The sequence below is a fragment of the Aptenodytes forsteri genome, unplaced genomic scaffold (assembly GCF_000699145.1).
Source record: "Aptenodytes forsteri isolate BGI_AS27 unplaced genomic scaffold, ASM69914v1 Scaffold187, whole genome shotgun sequence".
Classification (NCBI taxonomy): Eukaryota; Metazoa; Chordata; class Aves; order Sphenisciformes; family Spheniscidae; genus Aptenodytes; species Aptenodytes forsteri.
In genome coordinates this window covers 357,482-369,290 of record NW_008794084.1, presented here as the reverse complement: position 1 = coordinate 369,290, position 11,809 = coordinate 357,482, and the positions used below count along the sequence as shown (strand labels likewise).

Sequence of the window (11,809 nt, the reverse complement as noted above, 5' to 3'; positions counted from 1 at the left end):
GGGTGCGCGGGCGCCGGCCCCTCCGGCGGAGGCGAGGCTTCCCCCGCCGGGGCGCTGAGGAGCTCTGTTTTGCAGGCGATGAGACTTCGGTCAGCCAGGATGACTCCGACAACAGTGTCTCCGAGAGCCTGGACGACTGCGACTACTCGGTGGCCGAGATCAGCCGCTCCTTCCGCTCGCAGCGGGAGCTGTGCGAGCAGCTCAACATCAACCACATGATCCAGAGGATCTTCCTCATCACCCTCGACAACAGTGAGCGCCGGGAGCCCTCCCGCCCGCGCCGGGGGGGCGGCTGGGGGGGGACGTCACGGGCTGGGGAAGCTCCGTTGCGCCGGGCGGAGCTCACCGGGTCGGTCCAAAATTGAAGGGGAGAGCTGGGAGAGGGAGCGCGCTGGGGCAGGGCCCTGCCCGCAGGTTTCACTGCCTTGCCGGCACGTTCTCCGCCAGTTTGGATGAATCGGGTCGGTCTGTGCTGTTCTCAGGCGACCCCAGCATGAAGAGCGGGAACGGGATCCCAGCGCGCTGCGTCTACCTGGAAGAAATGGCCGCGGACCTGGACGACCAGGACTGGCTGGACATGGACAACGTCGAGCAGGTAGGGCCGCCGGCCTCGGGCGTTCTGCTTGCTTTGGCAACAGGGATTGAATTTACTTCCTCGCAACCTACACACGATGCATCCTGAACGCAGCCTGTTTGCTAAAGCCTAGCGCGGAGCTGCCGGTTGCGGCTTTGCCAGAAACGGCCACGGGGGTTTTGGGGTACGAGGCTGAGAAAGATTTAGGTTTTGCTGCTTCTGTTCCCTCCTCCTCCTGGAGGCTGCAGCGGCTTGCTGCCGTGCAGATCGGCTGGGGATGGGGAGGGGAACAAACGCGGCCCAGGCAGGGCGTGAGGGGAGGCTTGCGTGCGGTTGTGGGAGGCGAATGCTGCTGGCAGTGGGGCCGTGTGCTGCCTCTTACGCCACCGAACAACACTTGGTGATCAGCGTTCGTGCGCATACTCAGCTTTGTTTGCAGACACGTTAGTCGTTCCTGGCGGGTTTTTCAGTGAAAATAACTTCTGTTCGGGCTGCTGTTGCTCTTAAAAGGGGCTGGAGAATGTGCTTAGCCAAGGGGCAAGCCCCAGGGGTCTTGGTCTAGTGCTCTGTTACTTAACGAGGGACAGGGAGAGCTCTTCCAAGCAGAAATCGTTTAGCCTGTGGTGACACGGGGCTTCTTTTTTGGAGGGATGGTCTCTCTGCCGGGGCCATTTCGCTTTCCGTCTGTCTTTGCTGGTGCCTAGGCCCTGTTTACCCGCTTGCTGCTACCGGAGCCTGGAAACCACCTGATTCACATGACCTCTGCCAGCACGCAGAACCTCTCCGCTGACCGGGACGCAGGGGAGAGACAGATTCTGCGCTACCTCTACGCCTGTTTCCAGAGGGCAAGAGAAGAGGTGGGCAAGGGCTTCTGAGGAAGAAGGTGGCTTTGTCACCCAGCTTTCTGGTCCGAGGTGACAGAGCGGAGGTTTTAACGGCCGGGAGCGGATGCCAGGACCCCAGCTCTGTCTCGTTCTCCTTGCGCAGATAACCAAGGTCCCGGAGAACCTGCTGCCCTTCGCCGTGCGCTGCCGGAACCTGACTGTGTCAAACACTCGCACTGTACTCCTCACCCCGGAGATTTACGTCAACCAGAACGTGTACGAGCAGCTGGTGGACCTGATGCTGGAGGCGCTGAGAGGGGCGCGTAAGTCCGGCTGGGTTGCGGCGCTAGCTTAGCGCTGCGAGGCTGCCCTTCACGTTAAAGCTTGCGGGAAGAGCGTCGTGGACTCGGGTGAAGCTGTGGCTCCCCTCCTTGCTAAAAGGGAGGGCTGCGTTTAGGTCGCGGCGTTTATGCATGCGCTGAGGTTCGGCCGCTTGGAGTATCGTGGTAACAGCCGCGCTTCCCCCGCTAGACTTTGAAGACACGACCGAGTTTCTCGAGGAGGTCATAGAAGCCTTAACGGTGGATGAGGAGGTGCGGACCTTCGGGGAGGTCATGGTTCCCGTGTTTGATATCCTGCTGGGCAGAATCAAGGACCTGGACCTCTGCCAGATCCTGCTGTACACGTACCTCGATGTGCTCCTCTACTTCACAAAGCAGAAGGACGTAGCAAAGGTGGGTGCCTCGGCCTGACCGAGAGCTCCTCGCAGGTTCTGCTCGCAGGAGGGGCACGTTCATAGGACCTAATCCGTCGAGGTCAAACCAACAGTACAGTGTAACAGCAGCCTGCGTGTGCACTCTTACCCCTCTCCTCCTTTCTGATAGCCTGCCCCAAACCTATCAGTTTGTGGGGTTTTTTACTGGGATTTTATGTGACCGTCAGCACGTCCTGCTGTGTTCCCTAGGTTTTCGCAGGCTATATCCAGCCCAAGGATCCCAGCAACGGACAGATGTACCAGAAGACTTTGCTAGGCGCCATTTTAAACATCTCCTGCTTGTTGAAGACCCCCGGCGTAGTGGAGAACCACAGCTATTTTCTGAACCCATCCCGATCCAGCCCGCAAGAGATCAAAGTGCAGGAATCCAACATCCATCAGGTGGGCTGAAGCGTGACGGTACTGCTTCCCCGTGTGTTTTAGTGGCCTCTTGTTGCTGAGGGTTAAAGACCTGATGTCAGGGCTTTAGTTCCACCGCTAGCCCTTTAATCGTCTGGCTTGCGACTAAGCAAGTCCCAAAACTGCCTTGGATCCCCAGCTGTAACGTGCGAACGGTTTCGCCCGCTTCCTCTGGTTGTTGTAACCCAAGTCTTCGTGTCGAGCAAGTCGTGTTTTATCAAAGTAATTGTCTGACCTCTGGGAAAAGGGTAGGGTGGTACTCGTGGAACAGATACCAGCACTGTAACTTGAGGTGCTACGTGAAGGTAATCCACCTTAGGTGCCGTGCTCACTGGGAAATAGCTTTCAGTACCCGTCCTGTAATTAAAATGCTAATTGACCCCCTAACAGAGGAAGTGACAGGCAAGGTTCTCTCTCGTTATGAAAGTAAATAGCTTCCTCAGAGGAACAGTGCTGGGAACGTTTCGGTAGGTAAGGAGCGAAGCATCGGAAGGCAGGAGATAAATACAGGAGTACACTCGGGGGCAGAAGTGCTCACAGAGAGGGGCTTTCCCAGTCACCCGTTCTTTCAGGGTCGTTGCTGCCAAAAAACGCGTAAAGAACTTTGGTTTTGCTCCCCGCGGAAACACCTTGCTCTCAACTATGCTTTTGAGGATGTCCCTAATTGGGGGACAATTGTCTTTGCTGCCGGCCTCAGGATTTGACCCGCTCGTAACGTGTGTGTCTGACGGGTGATTAATAGAGGTGTCCTGGCCGTGATTTACTTTGAAAGCCCTGCCCTTGAAGAGCAGGATGCGGTCTGGAGCCGGGAGAGCTCTGAGAGCATTAATGACGGGAGAGGCCAAAAAGCAATCCCGCCAATGGCTCCTTCAACCACGTTCTGTTCCCCGTAACAGTTTACGGCCCAGTTCCACGAGAAGATCTACCAGGTGCTGAAGAACCTGTTGCAGTTGTCTCCAGAGACGAAGCACAGGATTCTCTCCTGGCTGGGAAACTGCCTCCACGCGAACGCGGGCCGCACCAAAATTTGGGCTAACCAGATGCCGGAGATCTTCTTCCAGATGTATGCCTCAGATGCCTTCTTCCTCAACCTGGGAGCTGCCCTCCTGAAGCTGTGCCAGCCCTTCTGCAAACCCAAATCTCCGAGGCTGCTAACCTTCAACCCTACTTACTGTGCCCTGAAGGAGTTGAACGAAGAGGAGAGGAGGAGTAAGAATGTACATATGAAAGGTATGCCCAAACCTCGGGGGAGCAGGGGAACGAGAAAGGGGATCTCCTCAGGTCCTTACCTCTCCCGGTAGTGCCCTCTCAATGCGTGCCAGTAAAGGGAGAGTTGAATGAGTTGAGAGGAGCAAGGGAAGAGCTGAATACAAATAAAACGCTGCCTAGCATCACCAGCAGGTCTTTTCCAACCTCAAAGATTCTATGATTCAGCGGGGGCCCTCTTGAGCCCTCTCCTCACCGACGCTGTTGGGTAGGACTCGATGCGGAGATGCTTTTCATTCCAGGTTTGGAAAAAGAAACGTGCTTGATACCTGCTCTGAGCGAGCAAGAGCCGGAGTTTGCGAACAGCTACAATCTGGTGACGGAAAACCTGGTCCTCACCCAGTACACCCTTCACTTGGGATTTCACAGGTAACCGCTCTGTCGCTGCGCCAGTCTGTCCTTAAGGCCGTCGCCCCTCTGACGGTGGTCAGCGCGCTACTGAAGCACCCAGAGCTTGAGAGAGGATTTTTAAATCATATCTAATACTCGTAAGCAACGTGAATGCTCAAGCCGTAGGTACCAGCAAGCTCCCGGTGCTGTTCTGCACCCGTGTAGGGCCACGTAAATTTTGAGTAAACACTCAGAATACAGAGTGTGCCAGTTGCGCTGCCGAGTACCTTTCACGGTGCGTTTTGGCTGACGTTGGAGCCGCAGGCTGACTGATTTTGGAAAGAAACTTTGTCCGTTGGTGCTCACAGTCAACGCTAACAGTCTTACGGGCTCCACGTTATTTATAGAAATGTAAAGGCCAAGTGCTGGGTGTCCTGGGTCGTGTGGTTCGCCCCCTCCTCAGGGAAACGAGCTGCTGGCATCTCGCTTCTCTACTAGAAAGCATCTCAGCGGCAGAGCCACCTGCCTGCTGTGAGCTCTCCGAACTGCCCCCGTAAACGGATTTAACGCGAAGCAGAAATGCAAGGTAGCTGTCCCGTTTCCAGGAAGGGATTTTCTGGACACCAGAACACACTATTTTTCTCGGCTTCTCTCTGCAAGTCGTTGCCTGGATACTGTGAGGTCACCGCTGATCCAAGCACTGTCCCCTTCTGGTTTATTCTCTAAATATAGAAATAGACGAAAAAGTTACGCAAGTGGCTTGTTGCTGGGAAACTGAAAGTGTCACCTCGCAGGTGTCTCTCGGGCTTGCCGGATTCCTGACCTTGGTAACCTAAGGGGGGTCGCAGCTGCGCCGGCTCGTTGTCCACGCCTCCGCAGAGGGCTTCGCAGCGGTCGTCAGTTTACCAGGCCGCTCTGCAGGCCGCTGCGGTTCCTCGGTAAGGTCCGGTATCCTCCCAAGCCCTGGCTTGCGTTTCTCCAAAGGCTTCCCGTCGCTGGCCCCCCCAGAGAGGTTACCCACAGGAAATGGTTTAAGCAGGACAAAAGCACGCGCTAGCTTACGTACTGTTTAGGCACTCGGTGCTGAACCTACATACGTCTCATCTCTTCTCCTTGCCGTGTTTTCCGGGTAGGTTGCACGACCAGATGGTAAAGATAAACCAAAGCCTTCACCGCCTGCAAGTAGCGTGGCGAGAAGCTCAGCAGAGCTCCAGCCCTGCTGCCGACAGCCTCAGGGAGCAGTTCGAGCGCCTGATGACCATCTATCTCTCCACCAAGACGGCGATGACGGAGCCGCAGATGCTGCAGAACTGCCTGAATCTGCAGGTGTCCATGGCGGTCCTGCTGGTGCAGCTGGCCATGGGAAACCACGGGACGGAGCCGCTAGAGCTGACCTTCCCGCTGCCAGAGGTGGAAAACAGCGCGTTGGCCTATGTGCCAGGTGAAGCCACTTGTCCTGCCGGCAGCCTGTCCGTGTGCCTACCGCAATTAACCGTCCAAGTCTAGAGCTGTTCATGTAACACTGCGTTTAGAGTAGCTGCACGTACGCGCCCTGATTCCTTAAGATGTTCATAGCACCTGGGTTCCCTCTTCACTGAGGTGCTTAAAGGACATTCTGCCTTTGAAAAGAAGGGTTCCAGAGCGTGTAAGGAAGCGTAGGGAGGGCCAGCCGCAACTTCAAAAACGTCAGCAGTCAGGTCAGAAGCTCCAAAGAAAGCTGGGACCTCCGAGTTCACCTTACAATCCTGGCACCTTCTAGCTGAGCACTGGGAGAGCTGTCCAAGGAAGCACTTGTCTGTCCAGGGGAGGGCACAGTGCTACAACTGATGGCACCTTTCTTTGCGTAGGATATTCCCTCTGAAGAGGGTCTCTTGAAGATTTGGGGCTCTTTGAGGGGGCATACTTGGGGTATTGATGCTGCTGACCTTTTAAAGATCCCAATCGCGGCCAAGTTGCAAAGTTGTGCCAAATAACCTATTGATTTACTATTCTCCCTATGCGCAAAATCCTCCTCGTGGTTTCTGTCGTCTAGAGATTCCCTTCCCTCGAGCTGTTCTGTGTAACGGTGCGTACGATCAGCAGATGGCTGCTGGGTTTCACCCTGTAAGTGACCTGACTTCTGAGAGAGGTGAAACGAATCCTGTGTGTTGCAAATTTCATCAGGCCGGGCATCCTCCACGACCGCGGTGTTCTGATACAGCTAGTTAGCTCCCAAAACTTCAGTCAGAATCGGGGCGATGAGGGGAGAGCGCGCGGGAGGCTAGAAAAGGGCACAATGAGCTGCCCGAGGAGAAACTCATTGTGCAATCTCTGTTCGCAGAATTCTTTGCCGATAATTTGGGCGATTTCTTCATTTTCCTGCGGCGTTTCGCTGACGACATCTTGGAGACTTCTGCCGATTCTCTGGAGCACATCCTTCACTTTGTCACTGTTTTCATGGGTGATGTGGAGAGGTACGTACAGCCCCGGGTGTGAGCCCTGGGTGCTTATCTGCAGAGCACCCGGAGAGGAACGAGCAAGTGGAAATTGTCAGAGGTGCTTTGAGGTTTGGTTTAGACGTCCGTGAGTGGGTTGATCTCATCGGAGAAGCTAAATTCTGCCCGCAGGAGGCACAGTGAAGGAGGCCCTGCCTGAAGGAGGCGGGCTTCACGCGAGGTGCAAATGGGATTCGGTGTGTAAATACTTGTTTGGTCACATTACGCAGGAGCCTCGTCAGCTAGAGCCATTTTGGTACTTGTTAAAGGAAGCTATCGGGATTGATCTGTTTGGACTATCTCTGTGAAGTCTACTATGGTAACTGAGCACTAAACAAAACTGAGGAGTATTATTGGTCTTCCTGATAAGACATCGCCGCACGCGCTACACTTCTGCTGTTTGTTTGTTGATACCTGCACGTGTAAATACAGCGAACGGAGGGCAGCGGCGGGAGCAGATGGAGATTCCGCTTGGCAGGCAGCTCTCGCTGTTCCCGCTGTCCCTGGGCTGGCCCCGGGAGATGGAGGCTGTGGTTCTTCCTGGCAGTACCCTACGGCGTGACCTTAGGCAGGTGGTTTGGCTTCTGCCCCACACGTGCAGCAGAGGAGAGTTACACCCTCACCTCAGCGATCTGCCGTGTACTGGGCAGCAGGCTGAGCAGGCAAAGCGCTTTGGACTTGCGGAATAAATAGGAGGCAAGTCACTGGGCAGTAAGGAAACAGCCGGGACAAGTCAGGTTTGCTCGGGAGCTACAGCTGACAAGCAGGCACGGGCTGCGAGCCGTGCGCGCTGCCGGGGAGGGAGGGAAGCAGCAGCTTTGCTGTTCCCACACCCTCTCGCCTCTCTGCCTGGGATTTAACTGCAGGTATCAAGCGCGTGCCTTCGCCCCGTGGCTCCGGTGTTGAGAGGGAGCCGCTGGACGCCAGCGTTAGTTTTACAGATGGTCTGCAACAACGGGGCACTCCTGGACAGACGGACACAGCTCCTGGAGTGTTTCCTGAACGGCTCGGTCCCCACACCCTGACCCTCATGCCATCCTGGATTTGCTTTGTTGTTTTCTCTTGCAGGATGAAAAATCCTCATCTGCGAGCCAAGCTGGCAGAAGTGTTGGAAGCTGTGATGCCTCACTTAGATCAGGCCCAGAACCCGCTCGTCTCGAGCGTGTTTCATCGCAAGCGAGTGTTCTGCTCTTACCAAAATGCTGCCCATCTTGCCGAGGCGCTTATCAAAGTCTTTGTGGATATCGAATTTACCGGTAAGCACGACAGGGGAAGAGTTGTCTTCCTTCTGTAACATCTGCAGGGGGAATGTCTCCAGGGTTGGAAGTACGTCAGTGAAAACAAATGAATCTATTTGCGCTTTGTTGAGCTGCTCGGCTGTGTTAGGCAGGCGGCATTCCCAGCAAAGCGTCGGTCTTTCCAAACTTCTGGCTTGCGCAAAACTGCATATCCAGAAAGGATAACCTCCGGAGCTCAAGCTTTTCGGCTCGGCAATGCTTATAGCCGGTCCTCACCCGTCCTCTTCTAATGTGGGACCGGTTGTACTGCTCTGAAATCGGTGACAGATTTCACTGACCTGTACAGGAGCGGGGTTTTTATTTCAAACAAACGGTGAAGAGGCATTAGCAGCCCCGGCCTGTGCCCACTGCCCACTTGCAATGCCCTTACTTTTGCTCGTGTCTAGGTGACCCGCACCAGTTCGAACAGAAGTTTAACTATCGCCGTCCCATGTATCCCATCCTGAGGTACATGTGGGGCACAGACTCGTACCGGCAGAGCATAAAGGTGAGGCAAGAGGCGCATGTATAAGCGTGTGTGTGCAGCTCGGTACGGAGCACGCCGACCTGTGTCCTGCCGTTGGGACCGTGCCACAGCGTTCACCGTTCTTTCGTTCCTTGCAGGCTCTGGCTGATTACGCCTCAGAGAACCTGGAGGCAATGAACCCCCCTCTCTTCTTGCGCTTCCTTAATTTGCTCATGAACGATGCCATTTTCCTGTTGGATGAAGCCATACAGGTAGGGCTGAGCACGCGTGCCGTCGGCATCACGTAAGCAATGGTTCTCACTTCCCCTGAAGATGGCTGGGTGCAATGCTGACCTTCTATCCCTCGAACAGCATCAGCTTGCTCTGGTCCCGCCTGATGAATCTGTGCAGTAGACACTTGCAGGAAACGATTCCAGGCTGGTGTGGCCAATGCCCTGGGAGAAGGGGCGAAGGCAGAAGGGCGGCGGTGGGCTCTGGGGCGCTGCATGCGGGGCACTCTCCTCCCTCCCTTCAGTCTCGGGAGGCAGGCCACAACAAAGAGGAGCAAAAGGGCTTTTTTTCAGATCCAGCATGAAGTGTGCTGGGGGAGTTGCGAGGAAATCTGCCTGTTGCTAATCGCAGCCAGGCTTTAAACAACTTCTGTGGTTTTTGATTATCAAATGCCCTTGGCCTTTCCGCCGGTGCTTTATCCTAACAAAGGCCTTCTGTCTCCAGGCAGTTCTCCTTGGGGTTTACAAGGCGAGTGCTGGGTGAACTCATGTGCCTGGTGTGTGGTGACTGTCTCCCTGCACCTTTCGGAGCTGCCTGTTGCTGCTAGAAAGGGCTCTTTTGGGGAGCTTTTATCTGCCATAGAGCTGATTGTCGGGAGGCCGGCAGATAAGATGGGTGATGTGGATACTTCCCATCTGGTTGTGAACATTTATGGACTTCCTACGGTTTGCCGTCCAAACAAATGTTCCGTGTTTTGTGAAACGTGTGTGTGGTTGGGAGAGGCCTTTCCAAGCACCCTGTCGTACCTCTCGCGTCCCAACTTGGCCTCTGTCAGCCCGGAGCAGTGCAGAACAGCTCTGGCTTAGCCGTCATTGCCCGTTTACCTGCCTGTTCTCCCATACGCTTCCCTGCCGTGTCTTTGCAGTACCTCAGTAAGATTAAAGTTCAGCAGATCGAGAAGGACCGTGGCGAATGGGACAGCCTGTCCCAGGAGGCTCGCCGCGAGAAGGAGTCGAGCCTGCAGATGTTTGGTCAGCTGGCGCGCTTCCACAACATCATGTCCAACGAAACCATTGGCACTCTGGCCTTCCTGACCTCAGGTAGGGAGAGCAACCCCCCTCCTGCCTGCTGGGACCTGGAGAGGGGCCCTGCCTGGGAGCGGGCGGGAGCTTGGTTTCAGGGTGATCGGAGCAGGACGGGACTGCTGTGAAGCTCAGGGAACTGTTGGTTTCTGTTCCAGAAATTAAGTCCCTGTTCGTGCATCCTTTCCTTGCTGAGCGCATCATCTCCATGCTCAACTACTTTCTGCAACACCTGGTTGGGCCTAAAATGGGAGCTTTGAAAGTCAAGGATTTCAGCGAGTTTGACTTCAAGCCGCAGCAGCTCGTGTCTGACATCTGTACCATCTACCTAAACCTTGGGTAGGTGACAAGGGAGAGCTGGCGTGTGGGGTGGCAGGAGCCATCCTGGAGCCATCCCGGGGACATCCTGGCTAGCAGAGCCCCGTGGGCCCGCTGCGTCGCAGGGTGGGAGCGTCCCTTTTGGGAACGGCACTAACAGAATTGCTCTGCGTGCTTACCACGGGCCTTTCAGAAGTGCGCTGTGCTCTTCTAATTTAAATTGCCCGGGGAAGTCAGCTGCAACCCAGCTAGCAGGGATGGAAGTTAGGCACCATCACGGTTACGTTGATACCTTGGGTCGCTCTGGAGAGGACCTGGGAGAAATGCTTCATTACGGTCAAGCTTTCCTCTAGCTTTTGAGTTCTCTGCTATGGTAATGCAGCTGTTGCGGGGACTGTGTTTCGCAGCCTATGATAAATGTGGATTCTTAAACCTTTGCCCTCTTTTAACCTGTGGTCCAGGGATGAAGAAAACTTCTGTGCCACAGTGCCCAAGGACGGCCGCTCCTATTCACCAACGCTCTTTGCCCAGACCGTTCGGGTTCTGAAGAAAATCAACAAGCCTGGCAACATGATAGTGTCTTTCAGTAACCTGGCTGAGAGGATCAAGGTGAGAACCGGAGTGAATTTAAGCTCACAAAAAAAAAAAAAGTGGAGCTGGTTCCCGGCGTCCTTTTTCCATCTGTGTATCACTGCGTCTCTGCTGTGTAGCTGGATTTCTGGGAGTGGGGCTTCCTCTGAGGCTTATGCGGGGCAGCTGGGAGGGCTCCCTGCCAGCACGGACCTGTAAATGCTTTAGCTACGGGTTGGGAGCAAACCTGGTTTTTAAAGAACTGGGGGACCGAGTGTCTAAAAGCGGCGCGTGCCCGCCAGTCTCTTGCAGACCGCCAGCAGCAGGAGGAGGAGACGTATGCGGACGCCTGCGACGAATTCCTGGATCCGATCATGAGCACTCTGATGTCGGACCCTGTGATACTGCCCTCCTCCCGTGTCACCGTGGACCGGTCGACTATAGCCCGGCACCTCCTCAGGTACGAAGCGCGGGCCTCGTACTTCGATGCTTTTTGGGGATCTGTTTCACTTAGTCAATGATACCCGGCCTCAGTGCGCCTGCTTCGCTTAACAGCAGAAAGCTCGTGCCACTCTTCCTGGCCTATCTTCCTCTTTTTTTTTTTTTCCCCCTCCTAGCGCTGCAATTGTCTGATTAATCTCCTCAACGCTTTGTGTTTCAGCGACCAGACGGATCCTTTCAATCGGAGCCCCCTCACTATGGACCAGATCAGACCAAACACAGAGCTTAAAGAGAAGATCCAGCGGTGGCTTGCGGAGAGGAAAAAGCAGAAGGAGGAGCTGGAGGACACGCTGAACTGAAAACCAGGATCTCATCCCTAGACCTACAATCACTGGCGAGATAAATGCCTTGCAGGGGTAGCGACTGGAGCTCCAGAGCGCCTGTGCAGCTCGCCACCTTAATCAAGACCGCATTTAGTGCATAGCCGCCACCTCCAGAGTCTCTCCTAGGACCTTCCCTTTCATCCCTTGTTCTGTCTTTTCCTTTCAAGACTTACTCTTTAATACTAAGACTTTCCACTGCACTACAGCTTTGAGCCTCTGCCGTGGGGGAAGACCGCAGCCTCTTTTGCGTGGCCTGGTGCCCCGGCCCTCTGTTACTTGTTCTTCGTGTTGGCCATGTTCTTTTTCCAGCTACACCAAACCCCCCCCTCTGCTCTGTTGCCGTGTTCAAACCCTGTAACCGTATGTTCAATGTGAAAGCGATGCCTCCGCATCCACAGC

The 11,809-nt window shown here is 55.0% G+C and overlaps 1 protein-coding gene across 1 annotated transcript in view; it reads left to right on the top strand.

Moving 5' to 3' along the window:
• Positions 1–11,610, top strand: part of UBE4A (ubiquitination factor E4A) — a 12,616-nt gene extending 1,006 nt beyond the window's left edge. Inside the window, exons 2-19 of the mRNA XM_009273696.2 lie at positions 76–252; positions 483–595; positions 1,279–1,431; positions 1,562–1,721; positions 1,930–2,132; positions 2,363–2,554; positions 3,469–3,802; positions 4,081–4,207; positions 5,302–5,609; positions 6,489–6,621; positions 7,711–7,898; positions 8,327–8,427; positions 8,544–8,657; positions 9,542–9,716; positions 9,857–10,037; positions 10,478–10,625; positions 10,889–11,046; positions 11,248–11,610. Of these exons, the coding sequence (XP_009271971.1) occupies positions 76–252; positions 483–595; positions 1,279–1,431; positions 1,562–1,721; positions 1,930–2,132; positions 2,363–2,554; positions 3,469–3,802; positions 4,081–4,207; positions 5,302–5,609; positions 6,489–6,621; positions 7,711–7,898; positions 8,327–8,427; positions 8,544–8,657; positions 9,542–9,716; positions 9,857–10,037; positions 10,478–10,625; positions 10,889–11,046; positions 11,248–11,386 (3,104 nt within the window). The 3' untranslated portion in view covers positions 11,387–11,610. The remainder of the gene's footprint in view (positions 1–75; positions 253–482; positions 596–1,278; positions 1,432–1,561; positions 1,722–1,929; positions 2,133–2,362; positions 2,555–3,468; positions 3,803–4,080; positions 4,208–5,301; positions 5,610–6,488; positions 6,622–7,710; positions 7,899–8,326; positions 8,428–8,543; positions 8,658–9,541; positions 9,717–9,856; positions 10,038–10,477; positions 10,626–10,888; positions 11,047–11,247) is intronic.
• The last annotated feature ends 199 nt before the right edge of the window (positions 11,611–11,809 follow it).